The sequence below is a fragment of the Eriocheir sinensis genome, chromosome 10 (genome assembly GCF_024679095.1).
Source record: "Eriocheir sinensis breed Jianghai 21 chromosome 10, ASM2467909v1, whole genome shotgun sequence".
In the NCBI taxonomy this organism is placed as follows: domain Eukaryota; kingdom Metazoa; phylum Arthropoda; class Malacostraca; order Decapoda; family Varunidae; genus Eriocheir; species Eriocheir sinensis.
The window spans coordinates 6,063,855-6,090,816 of record NC_066518.1 but is presented as its reverse complement, the minus strand read 5'-3'; the positions used below and the strand labels follow the sequence as shown (position 1 = coordinate 6,090,816).

Sequence of the window (26,962 nt, the reverse complement as noted above, 5' to 3'; positions counted from 1 at the left end):
CTTTAGCGCCGGTAGGCTTTTTCTTGAGGGGCCTGGATGGATGTCGGACCCAGCCCGTCACGGCGCAGACAAGTGTTTTATAGTGGCGCCATCTTTCTGTGGCTCATGCTGCCCCCCGGAACTCGTTCTTGATTCACTTGGACGGTTTCCTCTAGAGTCCGGGTTGATGGGTGGTCTTCAGGACAGCATGTGGGTAGTCTTAGGCCACTCGGCGGTGACTGAAAAATCCCAGGTGGTAGCGTGGGGATTCGAACCCGCGTCGTCCATCACGCGGTGAATGTGGAGCCCGCACGCTACCACTCAGCCACCGCCTACCCCTGACATTAAACACATAGCGTATGACACACTTGTGAGACCAACACTTGAATACTGCTCCACGGTGTGTGATCCTTACACACACAGAAACATTGATAGGTTAGAACAAATCAACTCCAAGGCGGCTAGGTTCATGACAAACAATTACACTCGAGCGCCTGGCATCACAACACGGATCAAACAACAGATAAACATGGAACCTCTTCACATACGCAGACAAGCACACAGACTTACACTTACGTACAAGATCACAAACACTCACATTGACATTGACCCACATACAGTCAACATACTCGTAACACACACATCCATAAATACCAAACATATCACACTAACACTGACGCATGGGTAGGCGGTGGGTGAGTGGTTAGCGTGTTGGGCTCACATTCACCACGCCATGGACAACGTCGGTTCGAATCCCCACGCTACCACCTGGGATTTTTCAGTCACCGCCGAGTGGCCTAAGACTACCCACATGCTGTCCGGAAGACCACCCATCAACCCGGACTCTAGAAGATACCGTCCAGTGAATCAAGAATGAGTTCCGGAGGGCAGTATGAGCCAAGCATAACTGGCCCCACTATAAAAAAAAATATTTTGCCTGCGCCACGACGGGCTTGGGCCGACCATCTGGCCCCTGAAGAAAGCCTACCAGCGCTATAGGCGAGGATGTAAAAAAAAAAAAAAATACAAGCACTCATAGTTTCCACGCACCATACGGGACTGGAACAGCCTACCTCAACAGATTTTAGACTGCGGTACAATGACTCATTCAGGAAACAAATACACACTCACTTGTCACCACAACACACCAACACTAACAATGTCACTTGATTCACTTCCCTGCACACTCGGCTCCCCCGTCCCCCCAACAGCCAACACAAATATGCGTGTTATGCACCTGATAGGTGCCCTGCGCGTTATTATCCAGATCCCGATCCAGATTTACGCCGAGATGATATGCAATGATTCGGGTGGAATTGCTGACTCCGCCCACCGGCTAAGCTCCGCCCCCCTAACCCCCTTGCTTCACCTCACGACGAAGATCATCATAAAGATTCACATCATAAATTACATTATAAATTTTTGGGACTCCTGGCCGTCAGTTTGAGTGTCCTCCACCTCTCTATACCCTACTATAGAATGGATATCAAAATGTTAGAATCGGTGCAGAGGAGGATGACTAAGATGATTCAGGGGTTGAGAAACTTGCCATACGAGGAAAGACTCAAACAGTTAAACTTGCATTCTCTAGAAAGGCGAAGGGTGCGTGGAGACATGATCGAGGTTTATAAATGGATGAAGGGCTTTAATAAGGGAGACATTCATAAAGTTTTATTGGTAAGAGAACCGGGTAGGACACGAAGTAACGGGTTTAAACTGGATAAATTCAGATTCAACAGGGACATAGGCAAAAATTGGTTTACTAACAGAGTGGTGGATGAGTGGAATAGGCTTAGCAGTCATGTGGTGAGTGCCAATACAATTGTCACATTAAAAAATAGACTAGATAAATTCATGGACAGCGATATTAGGTGGGGTTAGATACACGGGAGCTTAGGGTCAAAGGAGCTGCCTCGTACAGGCCTACCGGCCTCTTGCAGACTCCTGCGTTCTTATGTTCTTATGTTCTCCCACAGCTGCTGCCGGCTCCCTAACAGGGTCAGCATCCTCAAGCGGAACAATAGCGTTCTCACTCGGTTCACCTTCCATGACGTCGATAACGATAAACAAAGCGACTATAATGAACGCGACTACACGGTGACAACGTCGCAGCTGAACTGAACAAAGAGCCCCACAAGCAACAACAAGAAGAAAAGAAAAAGAAGCCTCCAGTTTATCCTAAATTCGTATATTTTACCCAAGATTTCCCGCAGATTTAAGCATTTTTTACTTTTCTCCATAACCAACAATTTTATTTTTATTTTAAGTTTATTTTATATCGAATTCTTGTTATTAAATCCCCAGTTCAAAGATTTGAAAATGGAAGATGCAAAACCCTAAAATACCAAAATGTTCCCCTAATAATTGTCTAATTACCCTACTTTAATTTACTCAAAAGTGAAAGCCCTGGAATTATTGCGCCATGTGGCTCAACTGGTGCTGTGACTGCCCACAACGGACAAGAACAAACCTGTATGAATTTTTTAGTGGACTTAAATTTAGCGGAGGAGGAACTACATTTAGCGGAAGCTAATTTGTCCGCTAACCTTTTCCAAAGGTAGCAAAAATGCTAATCAGCTAATGAAAAAGTTAGCTTCACTAATTAGCTGTTAGCTGCGGATTAGCGGAACCGTGCCCACCACTGGGTATTGGTATGCTGGATATCCCCTTCCGAGGTGCTTGACTTACATTTTTCTTCATTGAATTGTTGCAGCCACTTTTTGTTCCATTCCTGTAGCTTGGTGATGTCTTCTCGTAGGAAATCCACAGTCAAGGGGTTAATAAATCAAAACACTTCTATTTATATTTTTATTACTGTATGTGTACTTATGCAAACACTTGGGGTGGGAATACTCAATAAAAATTACTGAAATGGATGCAGTCGACATCCATTTCTCTTCAAGCAGTATTCAATGAATTCCATCAGTCTCAGTGTTCTAAGTCACTGCCTGGAAGGTGTAGTCGTCATGGTGGTCATGGTGGCAGTCATCCCTTTGCGTGATCTTCCTGTTAGTGGTTTCCGGGAGCAAGAACACCAGGCCCGCAGCAATGAGGGCTGCCAGACTGCATAGGGCCCCGGGTGCCCAGGGCAACACTTCACCCTGCAGCATGATTGAACACGCTTTATGTGTGTATAACAAGTTCGGCAGATGTAATCCATTTATGGGTCTCTTCATATGTAGATTATGTGGTCAATTTGAGGATTGGATGAAGAATCGGATTAGACAAGGCTTACTATACTTTAGACTACTTAAATATGACTTTACATAACCTTAAGAACTCTGGCAAGTTTTCATACGTGTAATAAGTGCAATAAACATGGTATCATGAGGTGAGCTCACCAGGAGGTCATTGATGTAGGGCACTGACACAGTGGCCACCCTGGTCAGGACGCTGGCCTCGCCCAACACACGAGCCCTGTTGGCAGTGGAGAACAGCTCCAGTGTGTACACCCACGTCAGGTGGTACGAGGCTGTCATGGTCATTTTGCCATTCAGCGATAAAAGCAGCTTAACAACGTCTGGGACTGATGGAAAGGAAGGAAGAGGATAAAGTGAAAAGACTGTATATGTTTTAGTGTTGTGGGAGATACTCCACTTTTCAAAGCATATGAGAATATAATCTATTCAGAAGAATGCATACAGTACTATAGTCACGCCTGCCTTCAGTGGCGAGAATCCCATCCGTTTTGGGAGGATCCTCCTGGAGCCTGACAGCCCCGTGCTGCTGATTGGTTTACTGACAGCATGGCTGTTGTGGATGGATGGGTGCGCTTTCATTGATCATGTATTATGTGGGCAAGTACTGTCAGAGTTGTGTTCTGAGACGTTCAGTCCTTACCATAAATGGGTGCTCTGTCGCCTGCGATGAAAAACATCCAAGAGAATAACTAGAACAACTACTGAAATGTGTTGGTAAACACTTTTCGGAAACTGCTGCCCGAGTCAGAGATGTCACGACGGCAAACACTCCTGTGATAAGCAGCACAACACAAGAAAGAAGGGTGCTGCTTCCCTAATCATGGCTAACACTCGTGTGACAAACACACACAACACTGCACAGGGTGGCATCGTGCGTGCGTGTGTACGTACCGACGGCACAGACGAACACCACCGTGATCGTCCAGCGGCCGTACGGGCCCACAACCCCCATCAGGTCCTCGAAGGTCGTCGCCCTCGCCAGGGGATCGTTTTGGTCCTTCTCCGCCTCGCGGGGGTCGTTCATGGATCCTTCCTCTGGTGCTGGTTCAGGAATATCTGTATCCATCTCTCCTGTACGACAAGGAGGCCACTATGCAGCTTCATGTTTAGACCTCCTGTGGAGTGCATTCGTTACCCTTACGTGGCTTACTGTTGTTTAGTAATCTCTAAGGTTCATTCATTAAAAATGGCTATCTAAGATGACATTAAATTGCATAATAAATCAGAAGAATAGCACAGCCTTGTCTGTGCTACAGAAGGTCACTCCTCGTGAAGCAACGCTGGAGTGTATCCAAGCTCTCCTAACGTGTTGCACTGAACTGGATGGAAGCACATTCCCTGCACACCTACAAATCAGTTCAGCAACTCAGAGCTTGAGGAAAGCTGCTGCTTTAGTCGTTGGTATGCCCTAAAGGTAGCGTTCAGCAACCCTCGAAGCACTGAAGAGGAATATATTAACAGAGCCGTCTTAGGAATTTTAAGGGCTCAGTAAGAAAAGAATAAAGTAATTATGAAGGATCCTAATAGGCCGAACGCCAAAGTAATGTGAGGTCAGGTTCAGTATTCACCCCTAGATCATATGGCCCCAGTTGTGTGGGACCCCAGGGCTGTAGTCCAAGTAGCCTCAGTTGAATCCACGGGTCGCGTCCCAGCAATGCAGGGTCGCGATAAACTAAGAGAGGGGTCGCAACTTCCTCACAAATAAATTAGTGAATTTCAGGCATTGGGGGCACACAGTTTTTTTTTTTTTTTTTTTTTTTGCTTACCCTTCCTTCTTTTCTTCCTCTTTCCATCTCTTACCCACTATCCTAACCTTACTGCTAGTATTGGATCGCCTTTCCTTAAAAAAAATAAAAATACAACCATGCGGTAGAAGGCACATCGCTTTTAGTACTGTCAAGAGGCCTCACAATGTGTCGTGAATGTTATACATACGTAGTAAAACTGGGATTCCTCCGCCTTCACAGTGTAGTGCCTGGTAAACGTGTGCTCTGCGCGCCAGTCGGTAAGCAAGTGTGTGCGCAAGTCAGATAATCTTATCTGATGGGAGAAAAATAATGTATGGCAGAGACCACGTGATGACCGTTACCACGCAAACAGTATAGAATGACGTTATCTGTGGAATATTCGTTTTCCCCTTCTTTCTCACTCATTAAAAATAATTTTATTTGTATGTTTGACGGTATTTATTTTCGGATAACACATGCAAGTATTTATAAAATTTATTATCAAACTAGTTCTCTTGGGTTGGCACTTTCGAGTTGCCTCCCCTTTGAGAGGCGGGACCCAATCTCCTGTTGACACCCAATACCCATCAATACTGGGTCAGCAGGGAGGGGCACGAGTGTAATGTAACTTAAAAAGTATTCCCAAGAGCAGGTGCCGCTAAGTCAAGCTTTTGCATATTTCAAAGGAAATTATGTACCAATGGACCGTAGTGGCTATACAGGCAGCGCCACACGTGGCCACTCAGTGAACTGTCAAAGCAGTACTTTCCATAGAACTCAAGTTATGTACTAGAGTGCGTCTGAGGCTGCCTCCAGGATACAAAGCCTTGGTGCCGCCACCGCTCCAAGCCAACGACCGCACACACTTTACTCCTACCCGATTTCCTGACTCTGCTATTTGACGTGGAGAAAAACTGAAATCGGGTAGTAGTGAAGTGTGTGCGCCATCGGCTTGGGGCGACGGCAGCATCATGACCGTTTATCCCGGAGACAGCCTCAGACGCACTCTAGTCTACAACTTGAATATGGAAAATTCAGCTTGCAGTTGAGTGGCCACATGTGGCGCTGCCTGTGTAGCCAATACGATCCATTGACAAATCATTTACTTAACAATATGGAAGTTAATGAAAAAAAAACATTATATCTTTCCTAAGCAGTACTAAGACCTTATTTTACACTAACTTAATACATTATTTGTTGATGTTTTTCCAGCATGTATTGTAAAATAACTGAAGATGTTTAAAATCATTCTTATGAAATATCAATGCAGGCTTTGAAAGCGAAATGGCATTTGTACTTAAAAGGCAGGGACACCGACTCCTGCACGACCTTTACTGGTATTCTTAAAGGAATGCGAAGCAAGCGAGCTGCAAGATTTTCTTTTGGAAACACCCGTGAGTCGTAATCATATTTTGTCACCGTATAAAATTACCAAAAAATCAGTGATTAGATGTTTGTAAGGTGAGAATTGAACTCACAAAAAATAATCACTGCCAGAGGTCTGTGCGGTCTAACCCGCGTCCATCAAGCGGCCGCGGGTTCGAATTTGAATATGGGCACGGGTGCGAGCCGGATGTGTTCTTTTTGGCAGCAGTTGTGGGATGGGGGTGGTAGATTAAGTAGAAGGCGTGGGGCTTGTGCGGGTCAACACGATTTGGGTTTAACAGGGCAGCCGCTTTCGTGAGATAAAGGAGGCGGGGCTGGAAAGTCATTGGGTTGACGACCAAATTTTTATATGGTTATCAAGGGCCTAGCCACACCTGACCTCGGGGCTTGTAGTTGAGGTGCCAAGTGATTCATTGAACACGGCCATATGCTGAGGTTTGCCTAGGTTACACACCCAACGTATAAGAGTGAATGAGAAGGGAAAAAAGGGCGGTAAATGGAGTGATCACGCTGGTTGAACTTTAATCAGTAATAAGGCGCCGGTACCGCTGCGTCATAAACTGTTGCACATATGTTTTCGCTGCGCACCTTACACTTAAGATGGAATCCAGTAATGATAGCTCAATATTGATAAGGGATAAAAATTATTAACTCACGATTTACGTTCATGCTATGACTATCATCTGTAAGTTACACTTGGAGAAGATGATTGCTGAGGTTTAAATGGATCGTATTAGCTACACAGACAGCGCCACATGTGGCCACTCAACTCCAAGCTGCACTTTCCATAGAGTTCAAGTTATAGACTAGAGCGCGTCTGAGGCTGTCTCTGAGATGCACGGCCATGGTGCCGCCATTGCTCGAAGCCGAGGATTGCACACACTTCACTCCTACCCGATTTCAGTTTTTCTCCATGTCAAATAGTAGTGACAGGAAATCGGGTAGGAATAAAGTGTGTGCAGTCGTTGGCTCGGAGCGGTGGCAGCACCAAGGCCTTATATCCTGGAGGCAGCCTCAGATGCACTCCAGTACATAACTTGAATTCTATGGAAAATACTGCTTTGACAGTTCACCGAGTGGCCATGTGTGGCGCTGCCTGTATAGCCAATACGGTCCATTGTAAATGAGGAGGCGGTGGATGAGTGGTTAACGTGCGGGCGCGGCGTCCAGGAGAACGCGAGTTCGCGTCCCGTCCGCCGCCACAAGCTGGGATTTTTCAGTCACCGTCGAGTGGCCTAAGACTATCCACATGCTGTCCTGAAGACATCTAGAAGAATCTGAAGATAGAGTCCGGGTTGATAACCCGGACTTTAGATTCTGTTTCTAAAGAGGATCAAAGATGAGTTTTGGATGGAAGCATAAGTCAAGCAGGAAGGACATAAGAACATAAGAAGACTACAAAAGGCTAGACGGCCTATACAGACAGCAACTCCTAAAGATATGTTGCTCACCAAATTCCTTTCCCGTCCATAAACGCATCTAGTCTCCGTTTAAAGTTTTCATCAATCATTCGTGTTTGCCTCAACTACATACCTACTCGGTTTGTTCCATTCATCCACCATTCTGCTCGTGAACCATTTTTTGCCTACTTCTTTCTTGAAATTGAACCTGTCTAACTTACACCCGTTACTGCATGTTTCACTTAAGTTTTCAATATAAGCACTTCATTTAGATCGCCCTTGATAATCCACTTAACCCATTTGAACACTTCAATTAAATCCCCACGCAGTCTACGTCCTTTCCAAGGAACGCAAATTGAGTCTTTTGTCTTTCTCTTTACCGTTAGTTCCTAAGTTCCTGAATCATTTTGGTCATTCTCCTCTTTGTTGTATCAAGAGAGTCTATCCTTCCTGTCATAGACACCAAAACTGATCAGCATAGTCTAGGTGAAGCCTAACCAAAACCAAATACAGCGTGAGGATAACTTATGAGCTCCGATTGCATACGCTTCTCGAAATAAAACACAAGACTTTTTGCGTGGTTTCTAGCGATAATACAATGATTTATGGGTCGAAGGTCAGAGCTTATACGCAGACCCAAATATCTCTCGCAGTGGGTGTGTTATATAGTGTGAATTACTTATAGGGTTATTTCTTCCCACAATAAGAACGTTGCATTTGTCGATATTAAATTTCATCATCCATTTGTCAGTCCATTCATACAGGAAATTTAGTTTCTTCTGGAGAATTTTAGCATCGTTGTTCGAATTTATCAGTCTTCCTATTTTTGTATCGCCAGCAAACTTGCTTATGTCGCTGGTTATACCGTGGTCAAGATTGTTAATATATATGACAAACGGCAATGGACCCAAAATTGATCCTTGTGGGACTCCACTAGTATCTCGGGCCCAATCCGACTTATCGCCATTAAGTTTAAGGCGGGGCTCCCGCTTCCGTTTTCACGGATTTGTCGACCGTCAGTGACGTCATCAACGGAGTCCGGGCCCCGCGCGGAGCCCGTCCAGAGATGAACTCAAGTTAACTTTTGGATCCAGGGTAGGGGCTGTGGTGCCAGTCAAGTGGTGTTGAATATTCTACATATCATGAAAATATGAAATAGAAGGACTTAGCTACAAAATAATATGTACAAGAAGTCGTTGTGGTTAATGTTGTCCATGTGTTTGTCAATAAATGATGATCGATGGACTGACGGAGTGGATCATCCGTGCCGAGCGGCCGCTGTTTTGCTGACGTCATTTTGACGTCATTAACGTCGACGGATCCGTCAAAACGGAATAGTGGGAACCCCGCATAACTCAGCGTCCTCTCTCTAAGCCACGCCTCGATCCAAATCAGAACTTTGCCCTGTATCCTATAAGCCTTTATGTTACTTTTGAGTCTATAGTGTGGCACTTTGTCGACTCCCTTACTGAAATCGAGATAAACAATATCATGATTATCGTCTCCATCTTCCCCTTCGTACACCTTGTTTGTAAAATGTCAAAAGATTAGTAAGACAAGATTTTTTTTTAGTGGATCCATGTTGGGAGCTATTGGTGAAGTTGTGTTTCTAAATGGTCACGGATATTTATAGCTATAACGGATTCGAACAATTTGTCTACGACAGACGTTAAACTGATTGGGCAGTGATTTGACATTACTGATTTATTACCTTTTTTGGTAAATCATCATAAACATTGGCCTTTTTCCATAATGATGGTACTACGCCAGTGTCGAGAGACTTCCTAGAGATGCTGGCCAGCGGCACGTTACTGTACCTCGAGGCCCTGTCTTTCTCTGAGATAGGACAGAGGTAATATTCTCCGCAGCGTTGGGGGGCCGATATACGACACGTAGAATAATCTTGTTCTTTTATTTCACAATTTCTACTCAAACTAATTAAACAGTATCTGTCGTAACTGTATACCCCTAAGGGAGCCGTGTTACAGGTAGACAAGTGTAATAGAAAAAACATAGATGGCGACTCACCAGTAGATATGTTGTATGCCACAGTATGCCGCAGCTGGCCACCCTATCCAGTATACACAAACTAAAGAGGCCTCCTAGTAAGATATATACTTAAGTTAATAGGCTGCTGGTGTGCTGGCCGGCGACTCAGACTATGCTGCTGGTGTGTAGTATGATGAAGACGGGGCGTGGATGGTGTGGTGACGCGAGCAGCGAGAGCGGTGTGTTTATCACTTATGGTGGTCAGTGGATAACTACCCCGTGTGGGTATCGGGCGCCTCCCTTCTCAACTTTTACTAACACGCAGAACCCACCGCGTCGAACCCGTTTCACCCTTTAAAGACTGATGATACTTGACTAACCACTATTGCCAATTCCCTTCTTACCATTATTATATACAATATGTACAACCTATCATACCTATACGATTATCCCCGTATAGTTATGATAGTATCGTCCATTTTAATCGACTTATTAGTGTAACAATTGATTGTGTCTTTTACCTATAAAGATACCCCACCCCCTCGCCTTCCTTAACTGTTTACTTTGAATAAATTGTACCCTTTTAATTCGAATTCAATTGAAAATGCTTCCCCTCTAAATCCATCCATGTCTCGGTGATTGCTATGATATGTTTTTTTTTTTTTTTTTTTTTTTTCAAGCTACTCCCCGCAGTTAATCCATTTTTATTTCTAAGACTTACAGTTTGTGTAATAAACCTTCAACCCCTCAGGCAAACTGGAACCGTACGCACGTATTTTTTTTCTTGGAAACATTGGTGATCTTTCTGCTACCACTGTCAGACCCAGGAATGTTTGATTTGGTGCTATTACTCTTACGGGCCTCCTTGCTCCCCGAATAATCAGTCCCTGACACGAAAAAAGCTAAGAAGAGCCCGAGCCTCCCGCTCAAGGCTGGCGCCGAAAGTCGCCACACTCCTGCTCGACCAATGAACACCGTCTTTGGCAAGCAGGTAACTTCTGCCGTAGAAACTGTCCCAATTATCCACGAAGGACCACCCATTACTCTTGCAATGATCGGCCAACCAACTGATCATTGCAATTGCTCGGGAAAGCTACTCGCTGCACAGATCACCACATTCCACCGGCACTCCTCCAAGGTCACGTATGCGTCCCTACGCCTCCCTAAACCGCTGCGTACTTTCTGACTCCTACCCTTCTCCATGTCGTTCCCACCAGCTCTGAAACACATATCTGACGAGGCACCCTCCCCTGACATAGCTAGCCTGTCTCCTAACTCCATCCACCCCTGCCGCAGGGAAACAGACCCTGGTCCTATTTTTCCCGTCCTTACCACAAAAGACACGGCCCAAGTACCTTACCTAGCTGTCATCATCACCACCACAGTTACTCTGTGGGCAGGATACCTGCGTCTACTCTACTGATGTCCTCGCTTCATTAGTCCTTCAAGGCCGCGAATGGCTGTAATTTGGCATGTAGCCCTTCTTGGCAATGTAGTTTGAACAGCTCGAAGGGTTTTTTGATAGCTCGATTCCACGTTTGTCGTCGAGCCGTCACAAACTATCCTGTTTTTCGGCCCTTCTGCCGCAACTTGGACACGTCCTAGTTTTTTGCTTATAACTTTTTATTTATTTATTTAGTGCTTTCCATTTTTTTCTGATTATTAATCTGTATTATTAGAGCTTTCATTTGCCACCAAGCACGCCTTCCTAGCTTCAGTAGTTTTTACTCGAGCTTGACCAGAAATCACGACGAAAATTCGCCGAATCTGAATCATTTCACGCCCCGCGACGAAAAACCTTCCTGACGCCACAAACATTAATATATCTGCATAAAAATTCATATATGAATATATATATATATATATATATATATATATATATATATATATATATATATATATATATATATATATATCTATATAGATATATAAATTAAATGTATTATTCATAAATAAGAAATAGGATGAATTTAAATAAAATAAATATATATATATATATGTATAATATATTATATATTTATATATAAATATTATATATATATATATATATATATATATATATATATATATATATATATATATATATATATATATATATATATATATATATATATATATATATATATATATATATATATATATATATATATATGAATTTTTATGCAGATATATTAAGTTTTGTGGCGTCAGGAAGGTTTTTCGTCGCGGCGCGTGAAATGAGTCAGATTAGTTGAAATTTCGTCGCGATATCTGGTCAACAAAAACTTCATGTCTGAGTATGAAATAGATGGTTATCAGATGTTTCACAAAGATAGAAAGGGAAAAAGGGGAGGGGGGGTGGCTCTTTATGTTAAAGACACACTTAAATGTTCAGCTAACAATTCTGTTCAAACAAATGGCAACTGAGAATCAGTTTGGGTGGACGTCCACAAAGGGAAAGACAAACTAATTCTAGGGGTTCTTTACAGGCCTCCCAACCTTAGCAGGCAGGACACTGATATATTACTACAAGAGGTAGGCAGGGCGAGCAGGAGCAAAAATGTCTACATAATGGGGAATTTTAATTATAGGTATAGAGACTGGGAAGGCGTGGTGGGTGATCTAGAATCTGAGGATTTTCTGAAAGTAATACAAGATAATTTTCTCAAGCAGACAGTGACGGAGCCCACCAGAGGAAATAACATTTTAGACTTAGTCCTGACTAACAACGAGAATATGATCAGCGAGCTAGATGTTGGGGGAGAATTAGGTGGCAGTGATCACAGGGAAATTAGGTTCAAATTAGACTGGGCGGTGACCCATGAACTCAACTCTGTGTCTTAGGGCTAGATGAGGGCCATATCTCAGGGCTGGAACCGGAAAGACAGGGGAATCATGTAAAAATGACCTACAATAATTTAGTGAGAGTAATTACAGAGGGTCAGAGACAGCATATCCCTTACTAAGCACGTAGGAAGGAAAATAACGACCCCAAATGGATGACCCGCAGACTCAAGCATGAGATTGGCTTGAAGAGAGGAATTTATAGGAAAATAAAGAACGGAGAAATCCACCTCAGGGTTAGGTATGTTGAGCTAGCCAGGTTGGTGAAGAGGAACAAAAAGATTACTTATATTTTATAGTTTTAGTACTGATAAATATGAAAATACCAATGTTCTTTGACTATGTGTGTGTGTGTGTGTGTGTGTGTGTGTGTGTGTGTGTGTGTGTGTGTGTGTGTGTGTGTGTGTGTGTGTGTGTGCACAAGTGTTTGACGGAATTTTTCATATATTATAGTTTTATTACTGATATCGTAGTTTTATTACTGATAATTATATAAACATCACTATTTTTACTAATTGTGTGTGTGTGTGTGTGTGTGTGTGTGTGTGTGTGTGTGTGAGAGAGAGAGAGAGAGAGAGAGACTGATTGATTTTTTTTTAAATACTTAATGGCTCTTCGAAGGTGAACAAATCAAAATTGTTTATAATCGATGACACTTTGCGAACGAGAAATAATGGCACAAAACTTTAATGAAAACTTTTTTCTTCATCAACGTTGTAATGCGAGAATGGAATAAGCCCCCACCTTCAGTGGTCCAGTGCAACACGAATGAATCCTTTGAAAAACATGGTCGACCGCCACTTTTCTCAACTTAATATTTACTAGGGTTGAAATGCAAAATTCTGGGCCATAGGGTCTGTAAGATAAACTTTCTTTTTAAACTCCACTCTTGACGATTCTGGGCATATTCCTCCTACTTATCCCCCCTCTGACTCCTTTATGCCTGTTACTAAGATTCTTAAGAATGATGTTTTCCATGACCTCTCTGGCCTCAATCCTCAGAAGGCTTATGGACCTGATGGAGTGCCTCCTATTGTCCTTAAAAACTGTGCTTCCTACCTGGTCAAACTCTTTCGCCTCTGCCTGTCAACATCTACCTTTCCTTTCTGCTGGAAGTATGCCTTCATATAACCTGTGCCTTAGAAGGGTGACCGTTCCAATCCCTCAAACTACCGTCCTATAGTTTTACTTTCTCGTCTATCTAAAGCTTTTGAATCAATCCTTAACCGGAAGATTCAAAAGCACCTTTCCACTTCTGAACTTTTATTTGATCACCATTATGGGTTCCGCAAGGGGTGTTCTACTGGTGATCTCCTTGCCTTTCTAACTGACTCTTGGTCATCCTCTTTTAGCCGTTTCGGTGAAACCTTTGCTATTGTGCTGGACATATCAAAAGCCTTTGATAGGGTCTGGCACAAATCTTTGCTTTTCAAACTACCCTCCTATGGTTTCTATCCTTCTTTCTGTACCTTTATGTGTAGTTTCCTTTCTGACCGTTCTATATTTGCTGTGGTAGACGGTCAATGTTCTTCCCCTAAACCTATGAACAGTGGTGTCCCGCAGGGTTCTGTCCTATCTCCCACTCTCTTTCTGTTATTCATCAATGATCTTCTTTCCAAAACGAACTGTCCTATCCATTATTATGCCGATGACTCTACTCTGTATTACTCAACTTCTTTTAATAGAAGACCCACCCAACAGGAACGAAACGATTCCAGGCTGGAGGCAGCAGAACGCGTAGCCTCAGACCTTACTATTATTTCCGATTGGGGCAAGAAGAACCTGGTGTCCTTCAACGCCTCAAAAACACAGTTTCTCCACCTATCCACTCGATACAATCTTCCAAACAACCATCCCCTATTCTTTAACAACGCTCAGTTATCACCTTCTTCAACACTAAACATCCTCGGTCTATCCCTAACTCAAAATCTCAACTGGAAACTTCATATCTCTTCTCTTACTAAGTCAGCTTCCTCAAGGCTTGGCGTTTTGTACCGTCTCCGCCAGTTCTTCTCCCCCGCACAGATACTATCCATTTACGGGGGCCTTGTCCGTCCTCGCATGGAGTATGCATCTCATGTGTGGGGAGGCTCCACTCACACAGCTCTCCTGGACAGAGTGGAGTCTAAGGCTCTTCGTCTCATCAGCTCTCCTCCTCTTACTGATAGTCTTCTACCTCTTAAATTCCGCCGCCATGTTGCCTCTCTTTCTATCTTCTATCGATGTTTTCACGCTGACTGCTCTTCTGAACTTGCTAACTGCATGCCTCCGCTCCTCCCGCGGCCCCGCTGCACTCGACTGTCAAGTGTCCACTCTAGTCCATCCCTATATTGTCCAAACCCCTTATGCAAGAGTTAACCAGCATCTTCACTCTCTCATCCCTTTCACTGGTAAACTCTGAAACTGCCTTCTTTCGTCTGTATTTCCTATTGCCTATGACTTGTATTCTTTCAAGAAGAGTGTATCAAGACACCTCTCCATTCAAAATTGACCTCTCTTTTGGCTACTTTTATCTATTTTCTGTTGTGGGAGCGGCGAGTAGCGGGCATATATATATATATATATATATATATATATATATATATATATATATATATATATATATATATATATATATATATATATATATATATATATATATATATATATATATATATATATATATATATATATATATATATATATATATATATATATATATATATATATATATATATATATATATATATATATATATATATATATATATATATATATATATATATATATATATATATATATATATATATATATATATATATATATATATATATATATATATATATATATATATATATATATATATATATATATATATATATATATATATATATACACACACCCAAGTCTCTTTCGCAGCTGGAGCGTTCAAGGACTGTTATTTAATGCTTAATTTCTTAAGGGGTTATTTCTTTCAACGCTTAGGACATTGCATTTGTCGATGCTGAACTGCGTCATCCATTTGTTTGCCCACTCGTACAGACCATTCAGTTACTTCTGAAATACCATAGCGTCGTTGACCTATCAGAGTAGACTTTTTATATTTCTCTCATCAGCAAACTTGCTTATGTCACTGGGTATTCCGCAATCAAGATCGTTGTTGTTTATGATAAACATCAATGAACCTAGAACTGATCCCTGCACGACTCCACTTGTAACTTGAACTCAATCCGATTCATCCCTATTTTCCTGAATTCTTTGTGTTCTGTCACTAAGCCATGCTTTAATCCACCTTTAAACTTTATCTTCTATCACATGGGCATTTAGTTTAGTTTAAAAGTCTATGGTGAGGCAAATTATTAAAATCAAAATGAATAAAAGTTGAAAATCTCAGGACAAACTTCATATTGATTTATCTTGAGTTTAATGTTCTGTATGCATACGTAATGCAAATGAGTCTCCCAATAGTGATGCCAATGGGATTGATGAAAGTTTTTCTTTTCTTTTTATCTGCCAAAAGCTGTGGAAACCTATTCTACAGAGGGTAACACTGGTTACTTTGTGATACAAGCTTTGTCAGAAGAGGTTGCCATTCTCACGGACGATTTTTCTCAGGGGTTAGAGAACCAGCAAATTTATTTCAGTGACCGCTCTTCTTACTGTAAAGATTCTTGAGGAAAGAAAGGAGAAAAAATAAAAATAAAAATAATTAGTTCCCATGCAGCAAAGCAAGACTACCTTTATTTCGCCCCCTTCTTACAGTTTAAATGAAACTTGGTCTTGAGCTCGAGAAGTAAAGTTTGATTTTAAGTTTAGACAGGAGCCTTACCCCAGAGATTTTATTCATGAAAACACTGAGCGTTGAAACAAGGTTGAATCCAAAATCAAGAAAAACTTATATAAGCTCTGCTACAATGTATTAATTGGCAAACGTTTATTTAATCCTCGGAAGTATGCTACAAACTCAAAAGTTTGCACTAATAAGCTGGAGTTAGTGAAAAGTGTCAGAGAATTATTTATCAATTAAATTATTCATTTTGAAGAACAATAATAGTATGATAGCAATTTCTGAAAACTCACCAATACAACTGTCATTCTCAATGTGGATTGCTTCAGATACTCGAGCTTTCCAAAGTAAGGCTATATCAATTTCGTTATGAAGTACTGAAGAAAACGAGGGTGAGAGGGTCAAGGGAATATACAGATACAGACTCATATATGCTCTATAGTACTCAGCCTCAAGCTAGGGAGGGGGATTTTGAAAACTCAAGACTAAGGGGAGGGAGAGTTGAGGAAATTTATCTTTTTTTGTATGAGGGGCGGGGGGGCAATTTTCAAGTTCAATTTTGTCGCCCTGGTGAGTAGATTTCAACTACACGTTTTTAACTTGTTTGAGGTAGTGTTTAACATAATTAAGGCCTTGCTTAGATTAATTGAAGTCCTATTTAACTGAATGTAGTTATGATCGAATGAGGTCCATTTTCATTCTAATACTGTTTGGGGTTCAGCCTCAGATTCATCACAGTGTTGGTGCTGAGAACCTGGTGAGCTCACCAGCAGGTCGCTGATGTAGTGCACGGTAGGGGTGGGCAGGTACCGGTACCAGTACCGGTACTAACGGTACCAGCTAAACGGTACGGTACCGGTACCAGATTGCTCGGTACCGGTACCAGTTGCTCGGATTTATTTATTGGATTTATTGATAATTCTTCATGTCCGATTTTTTTTTTAGGTTGCTAATAAATATTGTTATTGTTATTAGACTATGATCGAGTACATCCCTAATAACTATACATGCTATTTTTTTATCGAAAAAATAAATATTCACTTCATTCAGAGAGAGATCACCACTCTGTGAGTGGATATCTCGGTGATATGGGTACTCGACTACTCGATCATAGTCTAATAACAATAAAGATATTTATTAGCAACCTAAAAAAGAAAAAGAATCGGACATCAATAATTATCCAGTAACTCCAATAAATAAATCAAATAATAAAATAATGGAAACGGGAGCTGTGATGGAAACGGAAAGCAGGACAAAATGGTGGGAACTTGGGGAGACGGTCAGCGGGGCAGTGACTCAGCGTCTACACACAGGGCCCATACCACATGGAGGCGGGCGAGCGCCGAGCGTCACTAAGATCCAAACGGTACCGGTACTAGCGGCAATGCACAGTGCCGAGTAATCATTAAGCTTCCCGGAACCCAAGTGATCATGAGGCTTTGCAGTACCAGGTACCGATACCAGGTACCGGTACCTGGTACCGCGAAGAATCGATTCCTCGCGGTACCCGGTACCGCGAAGCCTCATGATCACTTGGGTTCCGGGAAGCTTAATGATCACTCGGCACTGTGCATTGCCGCTAGTACCGGTACCGTTTGGATCTTAGTGACGCTCGCCCTCCATGTGGTATGGGCCCTGTGTGTAGACGCTGAGTCACTGTCCCGCTGACCGTCCCCCCAAGTTCCCACCATTTTGTCCTGCTTTCCGTTTCCATTATTTTATTATTATATTTATTTATTGGAGTTACTGGATAATTCTTGATGTCCGATTCTTTTTCTTTTTTAGGTTGCTAATAAATATTGTTATTGTTATTAGACTATGATCGAGTACCCACTACCCATATCACCGAGATATCCACTTACTAAGTGGTGCTCTCTCTCTCTCTCTCTCTCTCTCTCTCTCTCTCTCTCTCTCTCTCTCTCTCTCTCTCTCTCTCTCTCTCTCTCTCTCTCTCTCTCTCTCTCTCTCTCTCATACAAATTTAACAGTGGCAAGTAAAAAGAAAACGAAGTCTTGGGTTAAAAGTTAGTGAGTCCCACGAGTCTTTAGAAAACACTAATATATATTGTTATTGTTATTAGACTATGATCGAGTACATCCATAATAACTATACATGCTATTTTTTTATCGAAAAAATAAATATTCACTTCATTCAGAGAGAGAGAGAGAGAGAGAGAGAGAGATTTACATAGATTTACATAGAAAATCAGACTACACAGACCCCATGGTCCAGACTAGGTGGTCTGTCCTTAAACCTAAGTGATTTTACATTAATCAGAAGGCTCCTAAACGTTGCATTTCTACTCTAGTTGATATTAAGTTGAAGGAGAGAGAGAGAGTTTTCTTTACAGGAAATTTATTTGGGAATTTCATCAGAAGTCATTAAGAAAAAAAAAAACTCCTTCGGGTACCGGTACCGGTACCGGTACTAACGGTACTTGAGTTTTCGGTACCGGTACTACCGGTACTCAAATTAACGGTACTTGCCCATCCCTAGTGCACGGACACGGTGGCCACCCTGGTCAGGACGCTGGCGTCGCCCATAACACGAGCCCTGTTTAAGGTACTGAAGTGTGGTCCCGCGGGAAAAAGGATTTTATTAGTACATGAATGCATGTTCATACCTCAAAATAATATGGGTGCCAATAGTGGGTGCCGGAGTGAGAAAAGTATATGAGGTGTACTGCAATGGAAGAATTACGTGTGTGGAGATCTGCTGTTGAGAGCATATAGTCTTTTACATTAAGGTTCGTTTCAACAGTTTGTGGGCCCTTCCAACTATGCAAAGGCGAGTATCAGCTTGACATCTTCGATATTGATAATGTGGAATAGATCCACAACATATTCTAAATTATGTCCCTTAATAATGCTAAGTAAATCAAACCAGCTCACGGATATTTATTAATACTGTGCTTATGCAATCACGTGTGGTGCAATACTCAATAAAAGTTACTGAAATGGTTGCAGTCAACATCCACTTCTCTTTCAAGCAGTATTCAATGGAATCCGTCAGCGTCTCAATGTTTTAAGCCACCGCCTTGCTGCTAAGTGCCTCATGGAGGGTGTAATCGTCTTCGTGGACGTGGCGGCAGTCGTCTCGCTGCGTGATCTTCCTGTTAGTGGTCTCCGGGAGCAAAAACACCAGTCCCGCACCGACAAGGGTAGCCAGGCTGCACAGGGCCCCGGGTGCCCAGGGCACCACTTCACCCTGCAACAGCACCACAAAAACAAGTGAAATAATGTTCCCATTTGTGTTCGGTGCAGCACTCTATATGTGTAACACGTTCGGCAGACTACTAGGTCTTACAACGCGTGAATTAGATTGTTAAGTTTGGGAGTGAATGGAAAATGGGACTAAACAAGGCTTACTATAGCAGGGCTACTCAACTATTATGAGCAAAGGTCCAGTTGGACAAGTTCAAATGTATGCAGAGGTCTGGATAAATACTATAACTGGACCCTTGGGTTCAGGAGTAGAAAAAAATATAAATAAATAAGTTGAATAACATGACTGTCCTGGTGATGGATTCTTGCAATTGTATTTCCTCGACTGAGTGTAGGGCCTACAGTCAGTCGAGGAAATATACTTACAAGAATTCATCGACAGGACCTTCATGTTATTTAATTATATTTTCTACTCCTGGAGCCTGGGGTACAGCTACAACACCCAGAAGATCCGGATTCGGACCGCGGGCCACCAGTTGAGTAGCCCTTTACTATAATATAGACTACAACCTCTTTAAATTCACTTTCAACATTGCTTTAAGAATATAGCCGTGGCGAATATCTGCTTAAATAAAGAAAACAATAAACACGGCATCATGAGGTGAGCTCACCAGCAGGTCGTTGATGTAGGGCACGGACACGGTGGCCACCCTGGTCAGGACGCTGGCGTCGCCCACCACACGGGCCCTGTTGGCAGTGGAGAACAGCTCCAGCGTGTACACCCACGTTAGGTGGTAACAGGCTGTGATGGTCATCTTGCCGTTCAGCGACAAAAGCAGCATAACGAGGTCCGGAACTGACGGAGAGGAAGGAAACAGAAAGAGAATAAAGGGAAGACTAGGGAATTAACAGTTTAGATATGTTTTAGTGACGTGGGAGTTACTCCACTTTTCGAAGCACATGGGAAACTGATCTCTCCGAAATCAGTAAATCTTTTTTCTAACATTTCACCAGGGATGCAAACCCGGGCCCCTGAGACGAGACAGCGGAAAGTCTTTTCCCGCATCTCGGGGCTACCACATGGCTTCCGTTCTCCCATGTCAATCAATTTCTTTGTGCTATCCAATTTCCTACATCTTCGTGCGAATATCTCTCACAAAAATTAAAACCACCGCTGCCACTATGTATCCTGGTGGTTACTCCACTCTTCGAGGCATATGAAAAATTGATCTGTTCCAAAGAATAAACAAACATTGCAAACCATCTCTCCTCCTCTAAACCTCATCTTCTCTTCCTCACCGAAACACAGGTTTCTGAGACTACTGACAGCAACCTCTACTCTGTTCCCTCCTACTATCTCTATCCTAAATTTCAATCCAAAGCTGGATGTTGCGCCTACGTGCGCAACGACATCACTTGCTCTCGTGCCCACGACCTTGACTCTTCTGAATTTTCCACCATCTGGCTAAGACTTCATTGTCATTCTATTACTAAATACATCTGTGCTGTTTATCTCTCACCTAACTCTACTAACTATGTAAAATTCTTTGACTATTTGACTTCTAAAGTGGAGCACATCTTGACTCACTCTCCCTTTGCTGAAATCTCCATCTTGGGAGATTTCAATGTTCACCACCAGCTTTGGCTTTCATCCTCTTACACTGACCAGCCTGGTGAACAAGCCTACAACTTTGCTCACCTCAACGATCTAGAGCAGTTGGTTCAGCACCCTACTCGTATTCCCGACCGTCTTGGAAACAGGCCCAACATTCTAGACCTCTTCCTTACCTCTAATCCTTCTGCTTACTCTGTCAAACTGTTCTCTCCGTTGGGCTCCTCCGATCATAACCTTATTTCTGTATCCTGTCCTATCGCTCCTGTATATCCTCTGGACCCACCAAAGAGGCGATGCTTCTGGCATCTTGCTTCAGCTCGGTGGGACGACCTGAGGATGTACTTTTCCGATTTCCCGTGGAATGATTACTGCTTCCAGGAGAGAGACCCCTTTGTGTGTGCTCAGCGCATCACAGAGGTGATTGTCTCTGGAATGGAGGCATACATTCCACGTACTTTCTCTACTCCTCATGCTAAAAAAACTTGGTTTAATCATGCTTGTTCTCGTGCTATTAAAGATAGAGAGGCAGCTCACAAAAGGTTCCAGAGCCTTCGAACACCCGCTATCTATGACCTTACATTTCAGCCCGGAATCGTGCCAAATCTATTCTCCGACTTACCAAAACTTCTTTTATCAATAGAAAATGTCAACACCTTGCTTCTTCTAATTCTTCCCGTGACTTCTGGCATCTAGCCAAAAATATCTCCTCCAATTTCACTTCTTCCTCTTTCCCTCCTCTCCTTAACCCTGACGGCAGCACTGCCGTCTCATCTGTCTCTAAGGCTGAAATCTTCGCTCAAACTTTCTGTAAGAACTCCACCCTGGACGATTCTGGGCATATTCCTCCTACTCATCCACCCTCTGACTCCTTTATGCCTGTTATTAAGATTCTTCCAAATGATGTTTTCTATGCCCTCTCTGGCCTCAACTCTCAGAAGGCTTATGGACCTGATGGAGTGCCTCCTATTGTCCTTAAAAACTGTGCTTCCGTGCTGACACCCTGCCTGGTCAAACTCTTTCGTCTCTGCCTATCAACATTTACCTTTCCTTCCTGCTGGAAGTATGCCTTTGTACAGCCTGTGTCTAAGAAGGGTGACCATTCCAATCCTTCAAACTACCGCCCTATAGCTTTACTTTCCTGTCTATCTAAAGCTTTTGAATCAATCCTTAACCGGAAGATTCAAAAGCACCTTTCCACTTCTAACCTTCTATCTGATCGCCAGTATGGGTTCCGCAAAGGGCGTTCTACTGGCGATCTTCTTGCTCTCTTAACTGACTCTTGGTCATCCTCTCTTAGCCGTTTCGGTGAAACTTTCTCTGTTGCGCTAGACATATCGAAAGCCTTCGATAGAGTCTGGCACAAGTCTTTGCTTTCTAAACTGCCCTCTTTCGGCTTTATCTCCAGTTTCCTTTCCGGCCGTTCTATCTCTGCGGTGGTAGACGGTCCCTGTTCTTCCCCTAAACCTATCAACAGTGGTGTTCCACAGTGCTCTGTCCTATCACCCACTCTCTTCCTGTTACTCATCAATGATCTTCTTTCCATAACAAACTGTCCTGTCCACTCATACGCCGACGACTCCACTCAGCATTATTCAACTTCTTTCAATAGAAGACCCTCTCAACATGAAGTACACGACTCCAGACTGGAGGCTGCAGAACGCTTAACCTCAGACCTTGCTATCATTTCCGATTGGGGCAGAAGGAACCTTGTGTCCTTCAATGCCTCAAAAACTCAATTTCTCCACCTATCAACTCGACACAATCTTCCAAACACCTATCCCCTATTCTTCGACAACACTCAGCTATCACCATCTTCAACACTAAACATCCTCGGTCTATCCATTACTCAAAATCTCAACTGGAAACTTCACATTTCCTCTCTAGCTAAATCAGCTTCCTCGAGGTTGGGCGTTCTGTATCGTCTCCGCCAGTTCTTTTCCCCCGCGCAGTTGCTATCCATATACAGGGGCCTTGTCCGCCCTCGTATGGAGTATGCATCTCACGTGTGGGGGGGCTCCACTCACACAGCTCTTCTGGACAGAGTGGAGTCTAAGGCTCTTCGTCTCATCAGCTCTCCTCCTACTGATAGTCTTCTACCTCTTAAATTCCGTCGCGATGTTGCCCCTCTTTCTATCTTCTATTGATATTTCCACGCTGACTGCTCTTCTGAACTTGCTAACTGCATGCCTCCCCTCCTCCCGCGGCCCCGCTGCACACGACTTTCTACTCATGCTCATCCCTATACTGTCCAAACCCCTTACGCAAGAGTTAACCAGCATCTTCACTCTTTCATCCCTCACGCTGGTAAACTCTGGAACAATCTTCCTGCATCTGTATTTCCTCCTGCCTACGACTTGAACTCTTTCAAGAGAAGGGTATCAGGACACCTCTCCTCCCGAAATTGACCTCTCTTTTGATTCTTTTTTTTAGGAGCAGCGAGAAGCGGGCTTTTTTTTTTTTTTTCTTTTTTGTGCCCTTGAGCTGCCTCCTTTGTTGCAAAAAAAAAAAAAAAACATTCCATTCGAACCCGGGTCCACAATATGGGAAGGAGGACACTAGCGTCGAGTTAAAGGGATCCATGTGGATTAAGTTATTTTGGAGTCTTTCGCGTCTCGGGGTGATCACATTAATCGAAGCAACTCGTTCACTATACCTGAGTACATAAGAATAATTTTTATTTTGTAAATATTCCCTCCGAGTCCTTGACAAACGGTACACAATGTTGCAGCTTGCACGAGAACCGCTGCTTGTGTCGCTCCCAGTCGTTGCTGTGAGGACCAAGCCGCGGCACCCTTCATCCGAAATACTAAGACTTAAGCATCTTACCTCATTTGTCCTTCACATGCCCCCGCCACCCACCTGCTTGGCGCGGCATCATCAGTAACGTCATGAGGGCCATGGACACACTGCACACTATCAGCAGGAAGGCAAGGGTCTTCCTGCGGCCCAGGTAGGTGATGGCCGGCCACAGAAGCAACACAGCTGGCACCTCCACCAGCCCCACCAGGAACGTGTGCAGGTACACGTTAGCGCTGCCGACATTATACACACAAGTGGTTGTAGTTCGTGTCATATTGGATACATTTTTAAAAAGTTAATACTTCATTACTTCTGATAGTTCAGGTTTCTGGTAAATTTCATCGCAAGAAAAGTACAGGCACTACACCATCACTGCAGTGATTTATGTTGCTCTTACCTCTGAGCTACCGTACAGCAGGCAGCCCTGTCTCAATCCTACCTTAGAATTCTGGCATTGTGGCTCAGGCCAAAGTAAGACGCCCCCCCAACTGCCCATAGGTAGAACACCACGAGAGCCTTGAACCGCAGACCGGGGGTCAACAGCACCACCAGGAGGTATCGGCTGCCGCGGTGCAGATAGTTGTTGTTGGTCGTGGTAGGAGACACAACGGGGGCGCGGCGTCTTTCCTTAGGGACCAAACAACAACTGAATACCTGTGTCACTTTGGACCCCGGCCCCCAGCACTAATGGCGATACACTCTACAGTACGCACTAGGCCTAGACTAGAGTGTGCCTTGTAGTCTAGGGCCACAAGTTGTAAACAGCAAATGGTAACGTTTAAATCTGTACATGAAATTTTGCGGTGCTTAACACACACACACACACACACACATTCTCTCATGACCTAGGGAAGTTGGACGTAATGCACCATCTCCTGAATGCACCACCAGCCTAGTCTGAATGCACCAACTTTGTAGTCTGAATGCACCAACTGCCTTGTCTGAAAGTACCCTCCACACCTGTTATATGACTCTCTCTACCCTCCACACACCTGTTATATGACTAGCTCTACCCTCAACACACCTGTAATATGACCCTTTGTACCCTCTACACACCTGCCATGACCCTCTGTAGGCTACCTTTCACACACCTGTAATATCATGACCCTCCATACCCTCCACACACCTGTCATGAGTCCCCTCTTTACCCTCCACACATCTGTTGTATGACTTTACCTTCCACACACCTGTAATATGACCCTTTGTACCCTCCACACACCTGTTATATGACTCTACCTTCCACACACCTGCAATATGACCCTTTGTACCCTCCACACACCTGTAATATGACCCTTTGTACCCTCCACACACCATAAAGGGTGGTGCATTCAGACTGGGAGTGGTGCATTAGGACCAGGCATGTGGTACATTGGAACCTTATACGTGGTGCATTCAGACCAAGGGTTGGTGCATTCAGGCAGTGGTGCATTAAGACCATAATTCATGACCTAGGCTAGGATTACGTTAGGTAGGATTTGCTTCAAGTAACATATACCCAGTTAATAACCCAGCATGGGATAGACAAGAATATGCTACTCTGGCATTCCTTGGCCGACTTTCACTCACTTTGTGCTCTGAGGAGGAGCAACCAAACCACAGTTGCAAAAATAACATTAATATTTAGAATTAAGATCAGCTACAATAACACACCTTCCGCCACCACGTTAACACAACACACATATCTCTCCCGTAACTCCTAGACACAAACTCTTTCTCTCACCACGCCGAAGTACAACACATTTCTCCCCACAATCCTCCACAAGTCACTCTAACCCATCACCATACACACCTCCACATCCTACACTCCTCACACCACCAGCTCTCCCGTGACCCCAGACGCGTCCTCACCTGCTGGCGTCGTCTCTGGAAGTGAGTTCTCTTCCGTCTCTTGGGACACAGCGTGACGGGCCTCGAGCCGAACGGATCCTCCCATTATTCCGTAAGTCCTACCCGACTCCGCCTACCGCCCTTGCTCCATCGGATTAACCTTAATCATTTCCTACTCCTCCTCCATGTGATCTGAGGTTAATCTTTTCCTCCTTACTCCTACTCCTCCCCCATGTGACCTGGCATTTAATATTTTCCTCCTTCGCCTTCAACCTTAATTTTCTCCCATACTCCGCCTCCCCGCGATCTGACGTTAATCGTTTCCTCCTTCGCCTTCAACCTTAATCTTTTTCCTCCTCCGCCTTAACGCGGATTGACATTACTTATTTTTATATTTCCTTAACACTAATCTTAAAAATAACTTATACTAACATAGATATAAAAATACAGCAAGGTATAACAAAGGTGCAGCAATATATAACAAAACACACACACACACACACACACACACACACACACACACACACACACACACACACACACACACCCTCCTCATGATGGTCTGCATGGTGGCAAGGAGTCGCTCGTCTGAGGGCAGCGTCCTACCGTTGACACGCGCCGCCCAGCGGAGGACCCGCAGGGCCTCGGAGTGGCGGCCGTGGTGAATCAACCAGCGCGGGGACTCGGGCAGCCTGGCCAGGGAAACAATCAGCCCTTCAGAAACCCCTAGCACGTAACACGCTTACAGTTAGGCCTGTACGAGATATTTTCTCAGAGTTCCAGGCAATAAAGAAAAAAATACACGAGTCCGTTCTGACATTAGAGCGCTCACAAGATGGCAACAGTTTCGTGACATCATTCCTACTGACAGCTTTATGACATGTTCTCTAGACGTATTTTTGGCCACAGGGTAAAAGAATACAAATAATTACGTTTTCTTCTTCAACATTATTACTTTTATTAATTTTTGAGGTCCATGAAAGTGCATCAAGGGGAAATATGTATATATATATATATATATATATATATATATATATATATATATATATATATATATATATATATATATATATATATATCCCGTCGATGAGCAGAAATGGATATGAAAAATTAAAGAGACAGTGACAATGAACTAAGGAGAACAACAGAGGCGGGGCAGCGACTAAACAATACCTAATGAGCTACAGGCGGGTGTTGACTTTTGCTTTAAACTTATCAGTGTCAACAAGAAAAACAATCTCATCTAGGGGTACATTCCAAATTTAAATCTAATGCTGAATAAATGCT

The 26,962-nt window shown here is 43.3% G+C and overlaps 3 protein-coding genes across 5 annotated transcripts in view; 1 reads left to right on the top strand and 2 right to left on the bottom strand.

Annotated features, from left to right (window-relative positions):
* The window catches only part of LOC126996498 (probable ATP-dependent RNA helicase DDX43), a 113,185-nt gene that overhangs the window by 31,419 nt on the left and 54,804 nt on the right, over nucleotides 1-26,962 (top strand). The window lies entirely within an intron of this gene.
* On the bottom strand, nucleotides 2,774-9,994 carry LOC126996507 (solute carrier family 22 member 6-like). 2 transcript variants are annotated; one of them, XM_050857036.1, is made up of 3 exons: nucleotides 9,811-9,994; nucleotides 3,321-3,505; nucleotides 2,774-3,080 (listed from the first exon to the last, which is right to left on the bottom strand). In XM_050857036.1, the coding sequence occupies exons 2-3, from the start codon at nucleotides 3,462-3,464 to the stop codon at nucleotides 2,916-2,918; spliced, it is 309 nt and encodes a 102-aa protein (XP_050712993.1). In that variant the 5' UTR covers nucleotides 3,465-3,505; nucleotides 9,811-9,994; the 3' UTR covers nucleotides 2,774-2,915. The 2 variants fall into 2 exon arrangements, with proteins under 2 accessions (XP_050712993.1, XP_050712994.1); XM_050857037.1 differs by lacking the exon at nucleotides 9,811-9,994 and having other exon boundaries at nucleotides 3,321-5,122.
* LOC126996506 (uncharacterized) lies at nucleotides 18,433-22,433 on the bottom strand. The gene is made up of 2 exons (XM_050857035.1): nucleotides 20,106-22,433; nucleotides 18,433-19,477 (listed from the first exon to the last, which is right to left on the bottom strand). Exons 1-2 carry the CDS (start codon nucleotides 20,274-20,276, stop codon nucleotides 19,295-19,297), a joined length of 354 nt encoding a protein of 117 aa, XP_050712992.1. The 5' UTR covers nucleotides 20,277-22,433; the 3' UTR covers nucleotides 18,433-19,294.

Excerpts from the sequence above, each read along its gene's own strand:
- LOC126996507 (XM_050857036.1), bottom strand. The coding sequence starts at position 3,464 with ATGACCATGACAGCCTCGTACCACCTGACGTGGGTGTACACACTGGAG. Across the intron at positions 3,081-3,320 it reads CCTACATCAATGACCTCCTG|GGTGAAGTGTTGCCCTGGGC; the intron begins GTGAGCTCACCT and ends ATCATGCTGCAG.
- LOC126996506 (XM_050857035.1), bottom strand. The coding sequence starts at position 20,276 with ATGCTGCTTTTGTCGCTGAACGGCAAGATGACCATCACAGCCTGTTAC. Across the intron at positions 19,478-20,105 it reads CCTACATCAACGACCTGCTG|GGTGAAGTGGTGCCCTGGGC; the intron begins GTGAGCTCACCT and ends GTGCTGTTGCAG.